The sequence below is a fragment of the Halyomorpha halys genome, unplaced genomic scaffold (assembly GCF_000696795.3).
Source record: "Halyomorpha halys isolate HHAL.00 unplaced genomic scaffold, Hhal_1.1 Scaffold474.1, whole genome shotgun sequence".
NCBI lineage: Eukaryota > Metazoa > Arthropoda > Insecta > Hemiptera > Pentatomidae > Halyomorpha > Halyomorpha halys.
The window spans coordinates 89162-104763 of record NW_027108830.1 but is presented as its reverse complement, the minus strand read 5'-3'; the positions used below and the strand labels follow the sequence as shown (position 1 = coordinate 104763).

General features: G+C 27.7%; 2 protein-coding genes across 2 annotated transcripts in view; one reads left to right on the top strand and one right to left on the bottom strand.

The window, feature by feature from the left end:
- Positions 1-2696, top strand: part of LOC106683244 (Krueppel-like factor 2) — a 275237-nt gene extending 272541 nt beyond the window's left edge. The window contains exon 8 of the mRNA XM_067047155.1: positions 287-2696. Within this exon, the coding sequence (XP_066903256.1) occupies positions 287-459 (173 nt within the window). The 3' untranslated portion in view covers positions 460-2696. The remainder of the gene's footprint in view (positions 1-286) is intronic.
- Positions 2697-2947: 251 nt separating this feature from the next.
- GlyS (glycogen [starch] synthase) overlaps positions 2948-15602 on the bottom strand; it is a 29992-nt gene continuing 17337 nt past the window's right edge. The window contains exons 8-14 of the mRNA XM_014424591.3: positions 14916-15036; positions 8902-9068; positions 6979-7171; positions 5938-6112; positions 4237-4448; positions 3812-3991; positions 2948-3699 (exon numbers count right to left, since the gene is read on the bottom strand). Coding sequence (XP_014280077.1) covers positions 3670-3699; positions 3812-3991; positions 4237-4448; positions 5938-6112; positions 6979-7171; positions 8902-9068; positions 14916-15036 — 1078 coding nt within the window. The 3' untranslated portion in view covers positions 2948-3669. The remainder of the gene's footprint in view (positions 3700-3811; positions 3992-4236; positions 4449-5937; positions 6113-6978; positions 7172-8901; positions 9069-14915; positions 15037-15602) is intronic.

Genomic DNA, 15602 nt, shown 5'->3' with positions numbered 1-15602 from the left:
ACTATAGTGGAATTAGTTGGTAACATAAATACTTTTTTTTATTAGTGTTTTAATCTGCATTAAAGTCTAACTTAAGAAGAAAATAAAAATATGTCTGGAGAATTGACAATTCTTACAATTAGTGGATAAAAAATTAATATAACAAAAAGCATTGTTACTAAATTTAAGCAGTTTATGGAATAGACTACAGGATTTATTAAAAATGTTAATTTATTATACCCTTTTGATAACACAATTCTGTGTATTCATTTTTATTACCAAGGTTGTATTTAATCATTTGTTATAGGAGAAAAGCCTTATGAGTGTACTTGGGAAGGTTGCACTTGGAAATTTGCTCGCTCAGATGAACTTACTCGACACTTCAGAAAACACACTGGGCAAAAACCATTCAAGTGTCATCTTTGCCAACGATCCTTCTCAAGATCAGATCATCTGTCTCTGCACATGAAGCGACATTAGCCTACTTATATCACAAGATTTCTAAAGTACAAATCACTGTAAGAAACATTTTAAAAATGATATTTGCATAATAATATAACTAATAAACAAATTGTGTTATAACACAATGTTTACTGAATTTTGTCCACTTTTTTCTAAAGAAATGACATCAACATTTTTTATTGAGTTCTGGATATCTAACATTGACCAAAATTAACAAGTATTGCTTGTTATGCAAACCAATGTATTAGTTGCTATTTTAAAGTACTTGGGAGTTTAATAATACCCAAGTAAAGAAAAGAAAAATAAATCTCAAACCTGTTGTGTTCTTTTATTATTGTAAAACTATTTTTAGTTCTATGGCATTATATAGCATTAAAGTTTATTTTTTAGACTTATTAACTGTTGATCCTATATATTTTTAGTTCTTGTTTTAGACCCCAATCTCATAATTCATCATGAAAGTCAAATGGTTGTTACTTCTTAACTTTTTCATAGTTCTAAAGAGATTATTGTACATGTTTAAAATCTTAATAATAAATTTAGCATAACATTAAGCAGCATAATAATTTGAATGTATTGCTTTATTGGTGCATTTTTATTTTCAATAAAATACTTCATTTCATGAAGTTAATAGATTTAATAGACAGTAATTATATTGCAAGTGTAGTTTAAGTTATAAAGGGATTCATGGGTATTAATTATTATATTTATTGTACAGAAATCATGTGAATATTGTGATTATGTAAATAAATAAATTTTATGAAAAAGGAAGGGAACCAATGTTCAGTAATATAAATGTTTGATATTGTTAAAGATTTGTTGTGTTATTTGTTTTATGTATATTTTTATATATTTATAACAGATTAAATTTATTAATAGTATTTAAGAAGCTAATACCAATGTCAAAAGAGGGCATTAAAAATAAATTTAATGATTTGAAATCATTTGTATTTTCGAAAAAAAAGAAAAGAAAAGTTATCCACTACACAGAATAAAAAAAGAGTAATTAAATTATAGAATGACTATTTTCAGCTGGAATTAATAAATAGATAGGAACACAAAATAATATCCCTTCAAAAATCATAATATACTGATTTAAAGATGGTGCAATTAAAATAAATATTTAATCAGGCACTGTGGTCTTTACTATTAGTATTCAGCTAGTTACCTCATTTTCATCTTCTTAGGTGTTAAAACACTGTAATACTATTAAAACCTTAAGCCAATTTTTTTACCTTTCAGTGCAGGCTGATTCTTAAAGAAATTATATAATAAAAAATTTAAATTTTCGACACTAAGAAGTTCAGTATATAGAGGTTGAATTGTACAAATAAAATAAATTTTAAACTTCTTCTTTCAAATATTTGTTCATTCAATTGTATACAGAAATTACCATTTCATAATTTTTGTGTGGAATTATTTAATTTAAATAACTTGACCATTCCAGATTTACTGTTACTTATAAAGAAAGTATTCATTCCTCTCTGATTAAGAGTAATGCTCATTGAAAAAATGGTAAATATATTTAACTAGTTGAGACTTGCGGTAGAAGCAAACGGCCAATTGTATAATTCCACTCAATCAGAAATTCCTTCTTCTTCTCTGTGATAGCAACCTGGCCTATGCCTTATAAATGGTGCTCAATTCCACAGGGTTTTAAAATAGACTATGATGTAAAGAAATTTCAGGCTATCTTCTCAAACTTTAGTAGTAGATCTAAATTTATCATTATTTAACTCTGAATGAATTTTCGATAAGTTTATAATGAAACCAAGATAACATTTAACACTTCTATTTCTAAGGGGCTTATTATGATCTGAGTTTTCCATCTCTTTATATTAAGCAAACTAACAATTAGTTACAGATTAGTAACTGTAAATAAACATTAATGAAATTACCATTTATATATTAGTATAAGAAACGGTCATTGACCACTGTGCAATATTTCATTTGCACTGTGAATAATCTTGTTCAAAGGCACTTTCTATTGTGATTCACTAATAAGTTATTTAAGATGTAAATAAAATTAAATCAAAACTTAGGAATATTGTATATGTTGTAGAATATAAAATATTGTTTCCTATTAAAAAATCTATTTTCAAAAAGCACATTGAGCTGTAATACAACAAAACCATTCCATTTCATATCTTTAAATATAGTACTAATAACTATTATTTTTAGCTCGAGGAATGTTGTAAATGTTACCATATTTTTTTCTTTCAAATTATAAATGTGTGGAAGTGTTATTTTTAGAAAAATACTTAAATAAATCATATATGTTTTATAAAAGTGTTAATTTATATTCCAGAATTATAAAACATTACCCCAAGCTTCCTTCATTCTGTCCATATAATAGATGTAAGAAAAAATCAGAATACCTTAGCCAAAATAAAAGAAATAATTATATGGTGTCCTGCAAATGGATATCGAGACTATTGTTTGTAGAAATAGGAACTAACCAATAATACCAGAGAAAGTTAAAGAAGATTGCTTAACTGACTAAATATTAATTTTCATAAACAAGATTTTTATTCCAAAAATAATTAACAACAAATATATTTTATGTAATATTTACATTACATATCTATTTTTTTTTCTACATGTATTCACCAACTGCTCAAAAATAAAAACTCAGGATAAAATATAAATACATCAACATACACATAAAACTGTCTAAAAGATTTGGTATTTGTATGAAATGACAATCATTTGACAACTTTCCATAAAATCATATCACATAGATCATTCAAACAAGTAGACAAACAAAATAAAATAGGTATTTTTACATCAACATTCCATTTTTACACATTTTTGCCTCCTATGATAGTTCTATAGAATTTCAAATGATTGGTTCTTAAACCCACAAACCAATCAGAGTAAATGTGAAAGATAAAATCAATAATAAAAGTTACTTTCCTGTTAAAATAATTTAAAAAGAGCAGTTGAAACTGTAACTATTTTAAAACAATATATAACTACAGATAAAACATAGTAATAAACTTAACAAGTTCAGTTCATAGGAGCAAATAGGGATTCTCAATATGATATAATTGTTTGTAAAACAAATATAATTTTAAATAACTGCTGACTTAACCGATCATAAAAATATTCAATCTACAAAACAATAAAAAAATATATATATATATGTTTTGATTTTTAATATTATCATGGCACTTATTGAGATTTTTTTTTATTCTGGCAGTCAAAATACGAATTTCCGATTTTCTTTCATTGTCCATTCACCCCAAGTTCTGCGAGCTGTAAAATATAAAGGTATATAATAGTTTACATAAAAATTATTTAGCCTTACTTATTATGTATTTTAAATTTACTAAACAAAAGTATAAAATTTACTTAAGAAATTTTGTACCTCTTTTTCCTCATCAACTTCATCTTCAGAGTCAGAATGATAAGGTGTATTTGCAGAAGGAGACGGTGGTTCAGAATATGGTCTAGGGTATTTAAAGCCTCTCATTTTATCTTCTTCTTCAAGAGATGGGATATCATCATAAAGTTTTTGTAATGCTTTTTGCCTGGCTTGTCGGTAATACTACAAAAAAAAAGTATATAATCTTGTAATGAAGCCATTTTTTTTTTTTAAGAATTAAAAGCTATTAGATAGTAAAACCATTCAGTATCAAGATTGTTTGATTAGTCTTTAAGTAAGTTAAAAAAGTTCTAAACTATAATGATAAGTCTAATATTAGATATAGCTGAAGATACATTAAGAGTATTCAATGTTTAAAGTTTGAATGTCCAAATATTATATTATTATTCGAATATTAAAAGACTCACAACTCCCAGACTTCTCCAATCAAGCAAGTCACTAAGCCTTTCCGTACGATTCCTTTGAATTATCCTCTGACGTCTGGTAAATTTGGTAAAATCATACATATATCTAGCAAGCTGTTTTATTGAATCCTCCACAGCCATAAACCGTCTATCTACTATATAAATACCATATGACTGAGGGTCTGAGACATGTTGTTCCATAAAGCAGCCAAAACCTTGAAATAAACATACAAATTTACAAAATAAAAAACAATTAGTTAAAAGAAAAACATATTATGTTTAGTTATAAATTTATTACTTAATGCTCAGAACAACCAATAATTTTTGAATTTCTAACATTTTTTTTTCTAAATTGTGGCATTTGCTTTAACTATTGTTTTAATGGATATCACATAAAACAAAGGCTAGATGGATTAAAATTGGTATACAGTATCAAAATTATAAATCCTTATTACAAGGCGGTCAATAAGTCCTTATAAAATATCAAAAAATAAAATGTTTTAATAAAATTAATTTCTATTTTTCAACATATCTTTTTAGCTTACTACACTAAATCAGAATCCCTCCAATTTCCCTAATCCATCAGAAAAATATGATTTTGGAAGTTAGGTATTTGTTATGGCAATGACCTTCTCATTAGATTTTTTTTTTTTTATTCAAATGAGGAAGTTTATTTTTTCACTCCGCCATAAATACTACGGTGCAGTAATTGCCTCTTTTTTCAAATAGTCGATGAGAAAAATTCCACTGTATCCCGAGAAATTGTGGCCATCACTTGGCTGGCTGACTTCACTGCCTTCAACTTCTTTTGAGTCAGTTCATATTTAATAATCAACTATTTTGACTGTTCCATCTTAGGAAAGTAATGGTGTATCCATGTTTTATCTAAAGTTAAGAATGGAAACAGAAGGTTGTGCAGATGTGCACCAAGCCATTCTTAGAGGAGACAACATAAATCCATTTGTTATTACCTGAGAAATCCATCATATAGATATTTTTTTCATACCAAATTTATTTTGTCATCCCATTCAGGTCGGTACAAATTTTTTATTTTAAAAAAGAATATATTTATTCAATTCCAAGAGATAAATAGATTAGAGATTACCTCTCGTTAGATAGGGGAGATGGGGTGTGGAAGGCAGGGACAGTAATCTCTTGGTAACTGTAAGGGGTTGACAAAAAGGACTCGCAAGACCCCCCCCCCCTACCAATTTCAGAACTGAGAGTAAGGTATAAAAAATTCAGCAGGGAATGGTTATCTAAATTTGTTATCCAATTTATTTATGCTATTTATTTCTTTAAAATGTAAAAAGACTAAATTATTTGAGAAGGTGTAGACATTTTTCCAAGTCATCTGTAACCCAGTCAATTATTAATTAATGATTTGGGAATGCTTTCTTCAGATAGTCCAAAATGAAGAACACACCATACCTGAGATGAGGCAATATTTGACAGTGGATCAAGGAAGTCAATAAATACTCCTGATACTGACAGTAATGTCTGTCACCAGTATTGATGTGGAGCCAAAAGTTGTCTAAGTTCATGATCAGGCATTTCATGTCAGAACTCAATATCAGCAATGAGGTAAGAGATCTATGAGAGGAAAAAACTTCTCAAAATATCTCATCTAAGTCAAAGATTACCACAATGCTTAAGCAGGTTTCATGAAGTTCAAGATGTTTTATGTACATGAAATAAACATACCTGACAAATTGGTAGTAATTGAAGGAATTCCCATAACTGTGCATTCAGCTGGTGTGTATCCCCAAGGTTCATAATAACTTGGAAAAACACCAAGATGGCATCCTCGTACAAATTCTTCGTACTCCAATGAAAACAAAGGATTTGTAGAATTAAGGAATTCGGGATGAAAGACAACCTAAAAAGTGCTTTATTAATTCAGAATGACAAAAAACTTAACTAAGTCTACCATGCATACATGTAAATGTATACATTTGAAGAGGAAGGAAGTGGAAAGGAGAGAAAAAAATAAAATAAAATGAAATACCAATAATCTTTACCCAGGGATAGGTTACTTATAAGAATAAGGGTCCCTGCAGACAGGCAGGACTATCGTCAGTTCAACTAAAATCGGACAGTAAATAGGAGAATCCTCCAGTGTTGTTCAGAATATTTTTCCCTAAACTACGTAAACCACATAATATGTTAAATATATAAGGTTACTGAGAAAATTATCTTCCATTTCCAAGTACACTATTCAATATTAAAATAGAAAATTGTGTGCGTTAAGTTGGTGGCAAAGGACAGAAGTTGAAGAAATGAAGGGGCATCATGCCCTACTAAAAATCAGTTGTGTGCACCTCAGCCCAACTCAAAAGCAAATAGTAAAGTGTGTATATTTTAGTTGATTAAACTGCTTCAAATCATAAGCAATAAATTAATATCTTCAATAAATATTTATTTATAATCAAGAACTAAGCAAGTGAAAGAATAAGACATGTATGAAGGAACAAAAACAGAATGATTTATGAATAAAAATTGATAATGAATAATAAAGAGTTATCATAAATATTCCGTGATTTGGTATTCAAGGTGTGAAGTGAGCAAAGGAATGAAAAATAAGGTCAAGAATATGAAGGATGTTATATCCTTAAAAAAAAAAATATTAATCTTAGGAATAATACCGGTTTTTATTTATAGAAGAGAGTAGGGGAGGAGTAATAAATAAAAATATAAAAATAATATAATGAAATTACTACATCCAAGTATATTTAAATTACAAACCTTTACTCTGTCATGAACTGTATTAAAAAGTTGACATCTTCTTACAGCACTCAAAACAGGATCATTCCAGTCATCTACAACATTGTGCGTTGTAACCGGAGGAAGCCCATATCTTTGCAAGGCAAATAAACAACGCTTCATTTTCATTTTATCTTCTTTAGTCAACAATTCTTTTTCTTCTGGCATTCGCCCACTTAGGAAATAAAACAATATCTTCAGATATTTTAAACAAAAAAAAAACATGCATAACAATATTAGATTGTAGAAAGTACCAGTAACTAATACTCATATCATAGATTAATAATAAGAAGTGTTATAGTTATATTATACTAAGCTCATTTGTGACATGTTTCAGCTATACCAATAAAGAATCAAGGTGAATATAATAGGAGGGAGTGAGCCTTCAAGAGGGGTTCTCATTATCACTTTAACACTGTCTGTGGCAGGTGAAAATAAAAAACCTTATCCTGGAACTGAACTTATGTTTCTCAAAACTAGATTTCTTTTACTTTGGACATATTATGAAGTATTTTGTCATTTATGGCATGATTTTAATTAAATAAACTCAAGTCTAAGACATCAGTCTAGGATAGAGAATTAAATAAGAATGACTAAATGCATTTAATTATTTAAAATTGAAAAGAACAGGTTTTATGTCTTCTAAAACAATTTTAAAAGGAAAATATTTGACTAAAAAGAAATAATAGTTAATCATTATAATCTACCCTTTGTTTATAGGAAAAAAAAAAAAAAAAATGCTTGCTCTTGGCAGATATCTAGAACTTCCGACAGGTTTGGCTAAGGCTATTACCAAACAACAAACAGCAATTTTAAGTTTGAAATTTCTTAGGCCCTATATAAAGGCACAGGTAAAATACTGAACAAGTTTGGACATCAGCCTTATAACAGGAAAACACAATAAAGTCAATTTCACAAAATAGTTTTATAGTTTTATCATTGTACTTCTGAAACAGCGATATGTAAAGCTTTTCTGTGGGCTTTAAAAGATCTAACAGGATTCAGTATGTAATATCTCACAAAAAAAAATTTTTTGTAAGTACAATTATTTTCCTGATAAGGTGTGTTCTAAATTTAGTTAAAGTGATAGCTAAATAAAAGTGATTTAAAGATAGTTGCTGAAATTAAAATATAATTTAAGTATTTAGGATCAAAAAATCCAAAATGCAAACAATGAGTGAGTAAAAGTTTTTCTGAAGAAGAAAAAGTATTTATCTAAGGCTCCTTTTTCAAATAAAAATAACTACAGAGAATTATATATCAACCACAAATATTATATTACTAAAAATTATATAATATTAGTAAATATTATATTACTATAACTGTTATTTGCAGAGAGCTTATAAATATAGTAAATGACTTTATTGAATACCAGAGCAAGAATAATTGAATATGCTATAATTACATTATACATAAACTTTTTTTAAACTATTTTTATTATTTCATTATTTATATTCAACTATTACTTAAACATACAGTTATACAGTATATGATTTAATGATATATTACTGATAATATTAGGATATCATCAAATACAATACAAAGGCTATTATTAATAAAACATAATATGAGTCAGATATAATTTGGCATGCCTTGTACAATATGAAAATTTTAAAAAACAATGTTATTCCAGCCCATGATTTACTTTTTGAAACTTCTATGGCTAACGAAAAATAATGGTATTGATTTAAACATGCATGTGAACTTATTCAGAAACAAAGATTAAACAGTGGATTAATTCAAACCATTAAAAATCATATAATTAAAAAAACATATATATTTTTTAAAGAATAATCCAAATAAACAAGCTATACTATTAATGTTAATTATTTTATTAATTCTTCACTAATAGATTTACTATGTAAGTACCACTAGCCCTCATAATTAAACATGAAGAATTCTTACCTCAAACAAATTTCATATAGCCTCTTTCCAATTTTCGATTGGATATCATTTAATGTATCTCTTAAACTCTTTGTAACTGCATGACCTCTTAATGTTTCAACATTGAAGTTATTGGTTTTAGCTGGAAATATTAAAAATGCAACAACTGTGACCTCAGAATGAGATTCCTAAAATAAATATACCAAATTAATATCTACCAGTTAAATATTATTAGTTGAATTTTTATTTTGAGAGCTCCAGGCAATGCATTCATATTTTGGAAGAATGCCAAGAAAGTCCTAAATTATTTTTTTTAAGATCTGTAAGGTACAAAAATAAATATTAATTTTCCTTGTAAAATATAATCATAAATATAAGTTGCATTGTATGGTAATATACAACAGTCATATTAACATCAATCACAGATTCTTAATTTTATGTTTTACAAAATAAAATTATCAAGTAGTAAAATCAGAGAAATTATTATATCATCTGGAAACCATGACAAAAAGGTGACATTCCATATTAACAATAAGGTATGGGTATATAAAATGACCATGCACATTGGCCTGAAATTAAAAATGCATGTCCTCCATCTTCAAGCCACTGAAAAAAAATATGACCAAGTGAATATGATATAGTCCAAGGAACAAAGCAAATAAATCAAAAGATCTGATGGGTTTAATATTTTGATGTTGGGTTACTTATTAACATTAAAAATCTTATTTTGTGACTTCAGTAGATGAACAAACATTTATTTTATTCATGAAAAATTCTATAATTTTTTAAATTTCATTCCAAGCTCAATATCAATTGGGAAGAGAGAAAACTAATGGTAAATAGAGATGATTGGAGCTGTCTGTATAAGCAGGAACCTCACACCGCTGTGTGGAACAAGGATTTTAGGTTATGTATATACTCAATATCATGGAAAATAGATACTACATAAATTATATTATACATACCTTTAAGTAGAATAAACTTACTCAACTTTGAACCCTTGTAGAGCTCTATTCATTTAATAATACAAGAGATACATTTTTTTTCCAAAAACAACAATTTTTTTCAAAAATTGAGAAATCACTATTTCGTGCCTTTACTATCAGCAAATATCATGGAAGCTGCTATTCTTAGGAAGAAGATCATTATAAACTATTTCAAAGTGAATTTAACAGATTAAACAAATAGTTTCTGTGATATCTAACTTTTCTCATAAGGAAAAACTTTAGAAGTAAATTTTAGAAAATTTACTCTTTAAATTTCTGCTTTAAAAAAAGATATGTGTATCATTTTTTGTGTTGTAGAGTTTCCAAGATATTGAGCATGGGAAGAAAAATTTCAGGGTTTTTCTTGAATAAAATAAACTTCCCACCGTGTATCTACCAAGGTTGGAAATTTAGATTTTTAATATCAATAAATTTAAATATAATAAAAAGTAAAACTACCCAACCTTATGCATTTATTTACTCTGTTTCTTAGTCAATATCCTAATCACCTGGTCATTTTTCATAGTTTATCAAATTTTTCTAAAGACATTAAGATGGTATATGTACATTCTTCATTTCAGACCATTAGACATCGTAATTTTGTTGACTTAAATTTTAGCATACAATAAGTAACTTTTTTCTTTGCATTCGACATGTTTCTGGACTGTTACTAAAGCAAGAGATAAAGGAGATTGATAAAAAAAAAAGGAGAAGGTTGTATACAACGTGATTGTAAGGTTGACTATTCCATGAGGATGAATGTGGAAACAACAAAATATGCTAATCTGAACTATGCACGAAACCTTACACTGTTCACTATTAAACAAACAGAAGTTATAGTGATAACACACACCATCTATTTCACACTCTTTGAGATAAGCAGATTAATTAAAAATATTTTTAATGAAGCTTAGTATCACATTCTGTTTTTCATAGTTAACATTCTTTATACCAGAACCTCAACATAATCGAACTCAACAGTAAAATGATAATTAAAAAATTGTCCAAATATTATTTAAGTTTATCTAGAACATACTATAAGGTGTTGTACCAACAAGGACACAAAATAAAGCTCATACAGCCTTCATCAAAATATAATTTAATTTAACCATTTGATGTCTCTATGAGTCTATCTTCAGGGACTCAGAAGCAAATTTCATTAATACACATCCTGCATATTTACAGTGAAACCTCTCATAACAAACACCTCTCTCCAATGAACTCCCTTTCCTACAGACAATTTTTAAATCATTTGGCCTGAAAACGTAGAAATTTGCATTCCTTTGCAATAGAAAGTGTTCCAATGAATACAGACAGCCAAGTTTTTAACACTGAGAAATAAACATATCCCTCAGAACAAATACTTACAAAATGTAGAAAATTAATAAAACCAAATTCAATGGTTTTATGTTTTGATATAGAAATATATGTATATTCAAATATTGATATATCTTGAAGTTATTTCTTTTTAAATAATAAAAAGGTAGTAGTCTTCCACAGGTACAACTGTGAACATGTGGAAGATGACCACGGTTTGATTAATTAAAACTTGAAGTCAAAACACTCTCATCACAACAAAGACAATTATTTTTTATTCCATTTAGTTTAGATAGCTTGAATCCATTGTTGTTTATTATTTTCATGGATAAAATCCACAAAATATACAAAAGAACTACTTGGACAGCAGTCGGTATGCAGAATGTGAGGACAGTTCAAGTCCAGGAGTTTCTATATGCAGATAATATAGTACAGAAGAATGACTTAAGAAAAATTGCAATAGGCCATTATGGAATGAACATAAGATCTCACTAGTAAAGGAATGTACCAACAGCCACAAGAGCAAGGTTATGACTAGCCAGAGATTAAGGGAATGTGGAGGTCGTAAGTATGTTATGCAAAGGAGAATAGCTGGAGAATGTGGACTACTACACCTACCTAGGAACAATTTTCAACAAATCTGGGAAAACCAACAAATGTCCAATATAACAAAGAAAGGAAACAGTTTAAATTAGCAGATTTGCAACATGATCATGGGAAAGAGAGAGAGAAGCAGACAAGAATGTCAAATTCCACATCTACAAAACAGTTTATCCCCCTACATTTTTATTAGGCAGCGAAAGCTGGATCAACCAAGTCAAGCACTTAAGCAGGATTATGGCTGCTATGGAGTGAGTATGGAAATGAAATTTATACGAAGAATATTGGAAAAAAACTGGAGATAGAATAAGATAAGAAATAAGAGGACAAGAACTTCGATGGTATAGACACATCTGTAGAATGAGAGAAGATAGAGTACCAAAGAAGTGTATGGAATCGAGGCCAACTGACAGGATACCAAGTGGCAGGAAACCACGAGGCATGCCTAGAACATTCCTAGAGCACATTCAACAACTAGATCAAAAAAGAGGCTCCTCTACACTGCGAAGTACATAAAAAGGAAGAGAAGAAGATTCTATTTATTATTTCAAATTTGATAAGGAATCTATTCTGTATTCAGAAGAGTAAAATGGGAACATACTTTTGAATAAGATTATCTACTTTTCTATAAATTGTTAACGGTTTTTTTCACCTCTTGGAGGTTTTATAGAAATCTGTTCTCCTATGCTCATCATATCTTATGTAAAACTGAAATACCTCAGTCTCTTTTTCCTATGAACGAATATTAATAATAAAGTATTAATTTTAAAAATATGGTTTCTGTGCAGAAGTTAGCCAAAAAAAAATAAGTAGTTAAGATTCTAATTATGGATATTTTGAAAAATAATATAGAAATAGTAGTATCAGCAGACACCCAACTGCAATGGACAGATCTGTTATTCTCTGGGCTGTATTGTATGTCCATTGCAGAGAGATTTCACTTTATAATAAAAATAAAGGCAAATATATATCAAATTTTTATAGCTTCTATTTTTATTAAATCCTTCTAAAAAGTTTCATGTTTAACAGTTTTTTTTTTCTATTTTGTTAATCCTAAACATAAAATAAAACTTTTACCATCATGTTAAATATAATTTCAGATAAAAGCAATGGAAGCCCAGCACTAATAAATTAACCTGGTTATTGTAATTACAAATAATTTTTTGAACTCAGAAGTTTTCTGTTTTGAAAGAATCTGTAATGATTGATGTTACATGATAACTTTTAAAAAAAAAATTGTTTTTATATACAATTATAATTACTATGTTAGTAATGTTATGCAATTTCAAGCATTATTAGCTAGAAACCTGTTAGAAAATGTTATATATCACATTACAAACACCATACAATATTAAGAATAAGCCAGCAACATATTAAGCAGTAATAATTAGTAGTCAAATTCACTACAAGATTCAATCACTGACAAATAAATTCACTGCCTAATGCTTTGATTAGTAAAAACACAGATACTTTCAATCAGTCAAAGAACTTATCTTTATGGTTCACATACAAAAACTCAACTAAGATTAATAAAAAAATGAATTTGATGTATAATTTTGATATTTAGAAAAATAAAAAAAAATGAAATATTAGGCATAAATATCAATAAAACAGTAATGAATAAAATAACAATTTACTATCCAATAATCAGAGTAGAGCTTAAAGTGTGAACATGGGCTAAATTTCCTTAATGATTCATGATATGATGATCTACAATATACTAAGACTATATACATACATAATTCAAATTTTTAGGTGTTTCTCTTCCTCTCCCATGCAAACCCATCAAGCCTTAAAAATTGCAAGATCTTCGAACTATTCACTAGACTTAATTTTGAAATATAATTTTAGAAATCAACTTAAAAGAAAATATCCTGGGACTTTTAAAAAAAAAAAAAAAAAGGGTTTTTTGTCAGAATAAATGTTAGACAAAGTTTCAGGTTCTACTTAGAAGCCTCCAGAATGTTTCCTACAAAAATGGCTACAAACGCCGAAGCATGCACAAATGTATAACTTCTTTATGACGAAGATATTACAGTTACACATGGAAATAATATTCTCCAAATCTATTTTGGAACATACAATTTCTTTAATACATGGCTCCTAAATGAAAATAATAAAAGTGTGAAAGAAAAGTTCAATTTTATATAAGATGGGAAAAAGGAAGAGAAAAAATAAAGATGTGACACAATATGAAGTTATGTCAAGTATAGTATCAACAATTTAACTAAAACTGTGATTTACAACATAAGACATTTGAAAGTTTTGGAAAATATTGAAAACAATTTAAATCTTAAAAATTTGATAAAGTGGATGAAATAACATTGAAATGAGTGGAAATAAAATGAGATAAAAACATACTGGATTTAGGAATACTCATTAAGGATAAAGAGAATGAATAGGCTGCAGATTTGTGAATCTACAACTTCCCAGCTAGCTCTGGTTAGCTTTATGAATTTAAAAAGCAATATAATGCCATCAATTAATTTGTACAATTTTGAAATATATATTTTAATATTCTAGATTTTTGAGCATTTTTTTCTTCAACTCTAACAAATTACCTTAAATACTTCTTTAAAACAAAAAAGTAACTATAACTGTTTTTATTACAAGAAGGATTACAACTTTAGACCATCAAGTTTTTATTTTATAATATTAATAATTTCTTTAATGTATGTAAAACAAGAATAAAGAAGAAAAAGTGAAAATAAAACTAAAGAAATTGAAAAAAGTAAAACGGTAGCTACTAATAATATTAACAATTACATAATATATAACTTTAAAATCCTAAACAAGATTTTTCAAATGGAGATAATAAAATTAAATTGGAGCAGGTTAGCAATAAGTAGTGACCAAAATAACTAAAAATAATAGCAAGAGTACAAATGGATTAACAAAAAAAAAAAGAGAGAATATATGGATTCAATAAAAGAATCACTATCCATCTATTTTGAAGAAGAAAAAAAATCATCTCATAACCTAATAAATTTAATGTGTGTTAGTAAACATACATTATTTTGTACATGTTAGTAAGAACATGCTTCAGAAGCAACCAAGTTAATGATAATTCACGCAATCTCAATCCTACGATGATTTTCCTCATCCATTTTTTTTTTTTATACATGGTTTTACCTTCAGATAATGATTGAGTCTAGCTAAACTCTCAATAAAAATGTCAGCCCCTTTATTATTAAATTCATAACGCCCAGCAGTAAAAAAATATAAAGTTTTGTCCAAATCAAAATCATAATGTCTGAAATAAGAAAAAGAAAAGGAAATTCAACTTCATAAAAATAAAATAATACATATGCTATAATAACAATGGAATTTGAATTAATATTTTGAACAATTGAGAAATATTCATTAGTGTATAGCAAAAAATGGCTGTTAATAACAATAATATAGCATACAAATATAAAGAAAATGGTTTTGAAGCTGCTATACATACTCAATTAGATATTTTATAAGCATGAGTATAAATTAACATTGTGTTTTCATGCATTGATTGTAAAATTCAACTAAATGAAATAGTAAAAAATAATTTAAAAATAAAAACAGTGGACCTTTACTATAACATAGATTAATGAGACGTGAAGCTGTAGCGGCAGTGAGAGTTCAAAAATAAACTTGCCAAGATTGCCAGCCAGTATTAAATAAATAAAAATTAAAATACCACTAAATAAGCTTTTGTTTAGAGGCTAGTAGTTTACAAAAAAAGCTTCAAATAGCAGCATGAAAAATAAAAAAAATCTTAAAGGTTCCATAATTATGAGAGATAGTTGACCGTGGATGATGAATGAGGAGAAGATGGTTGGGGGT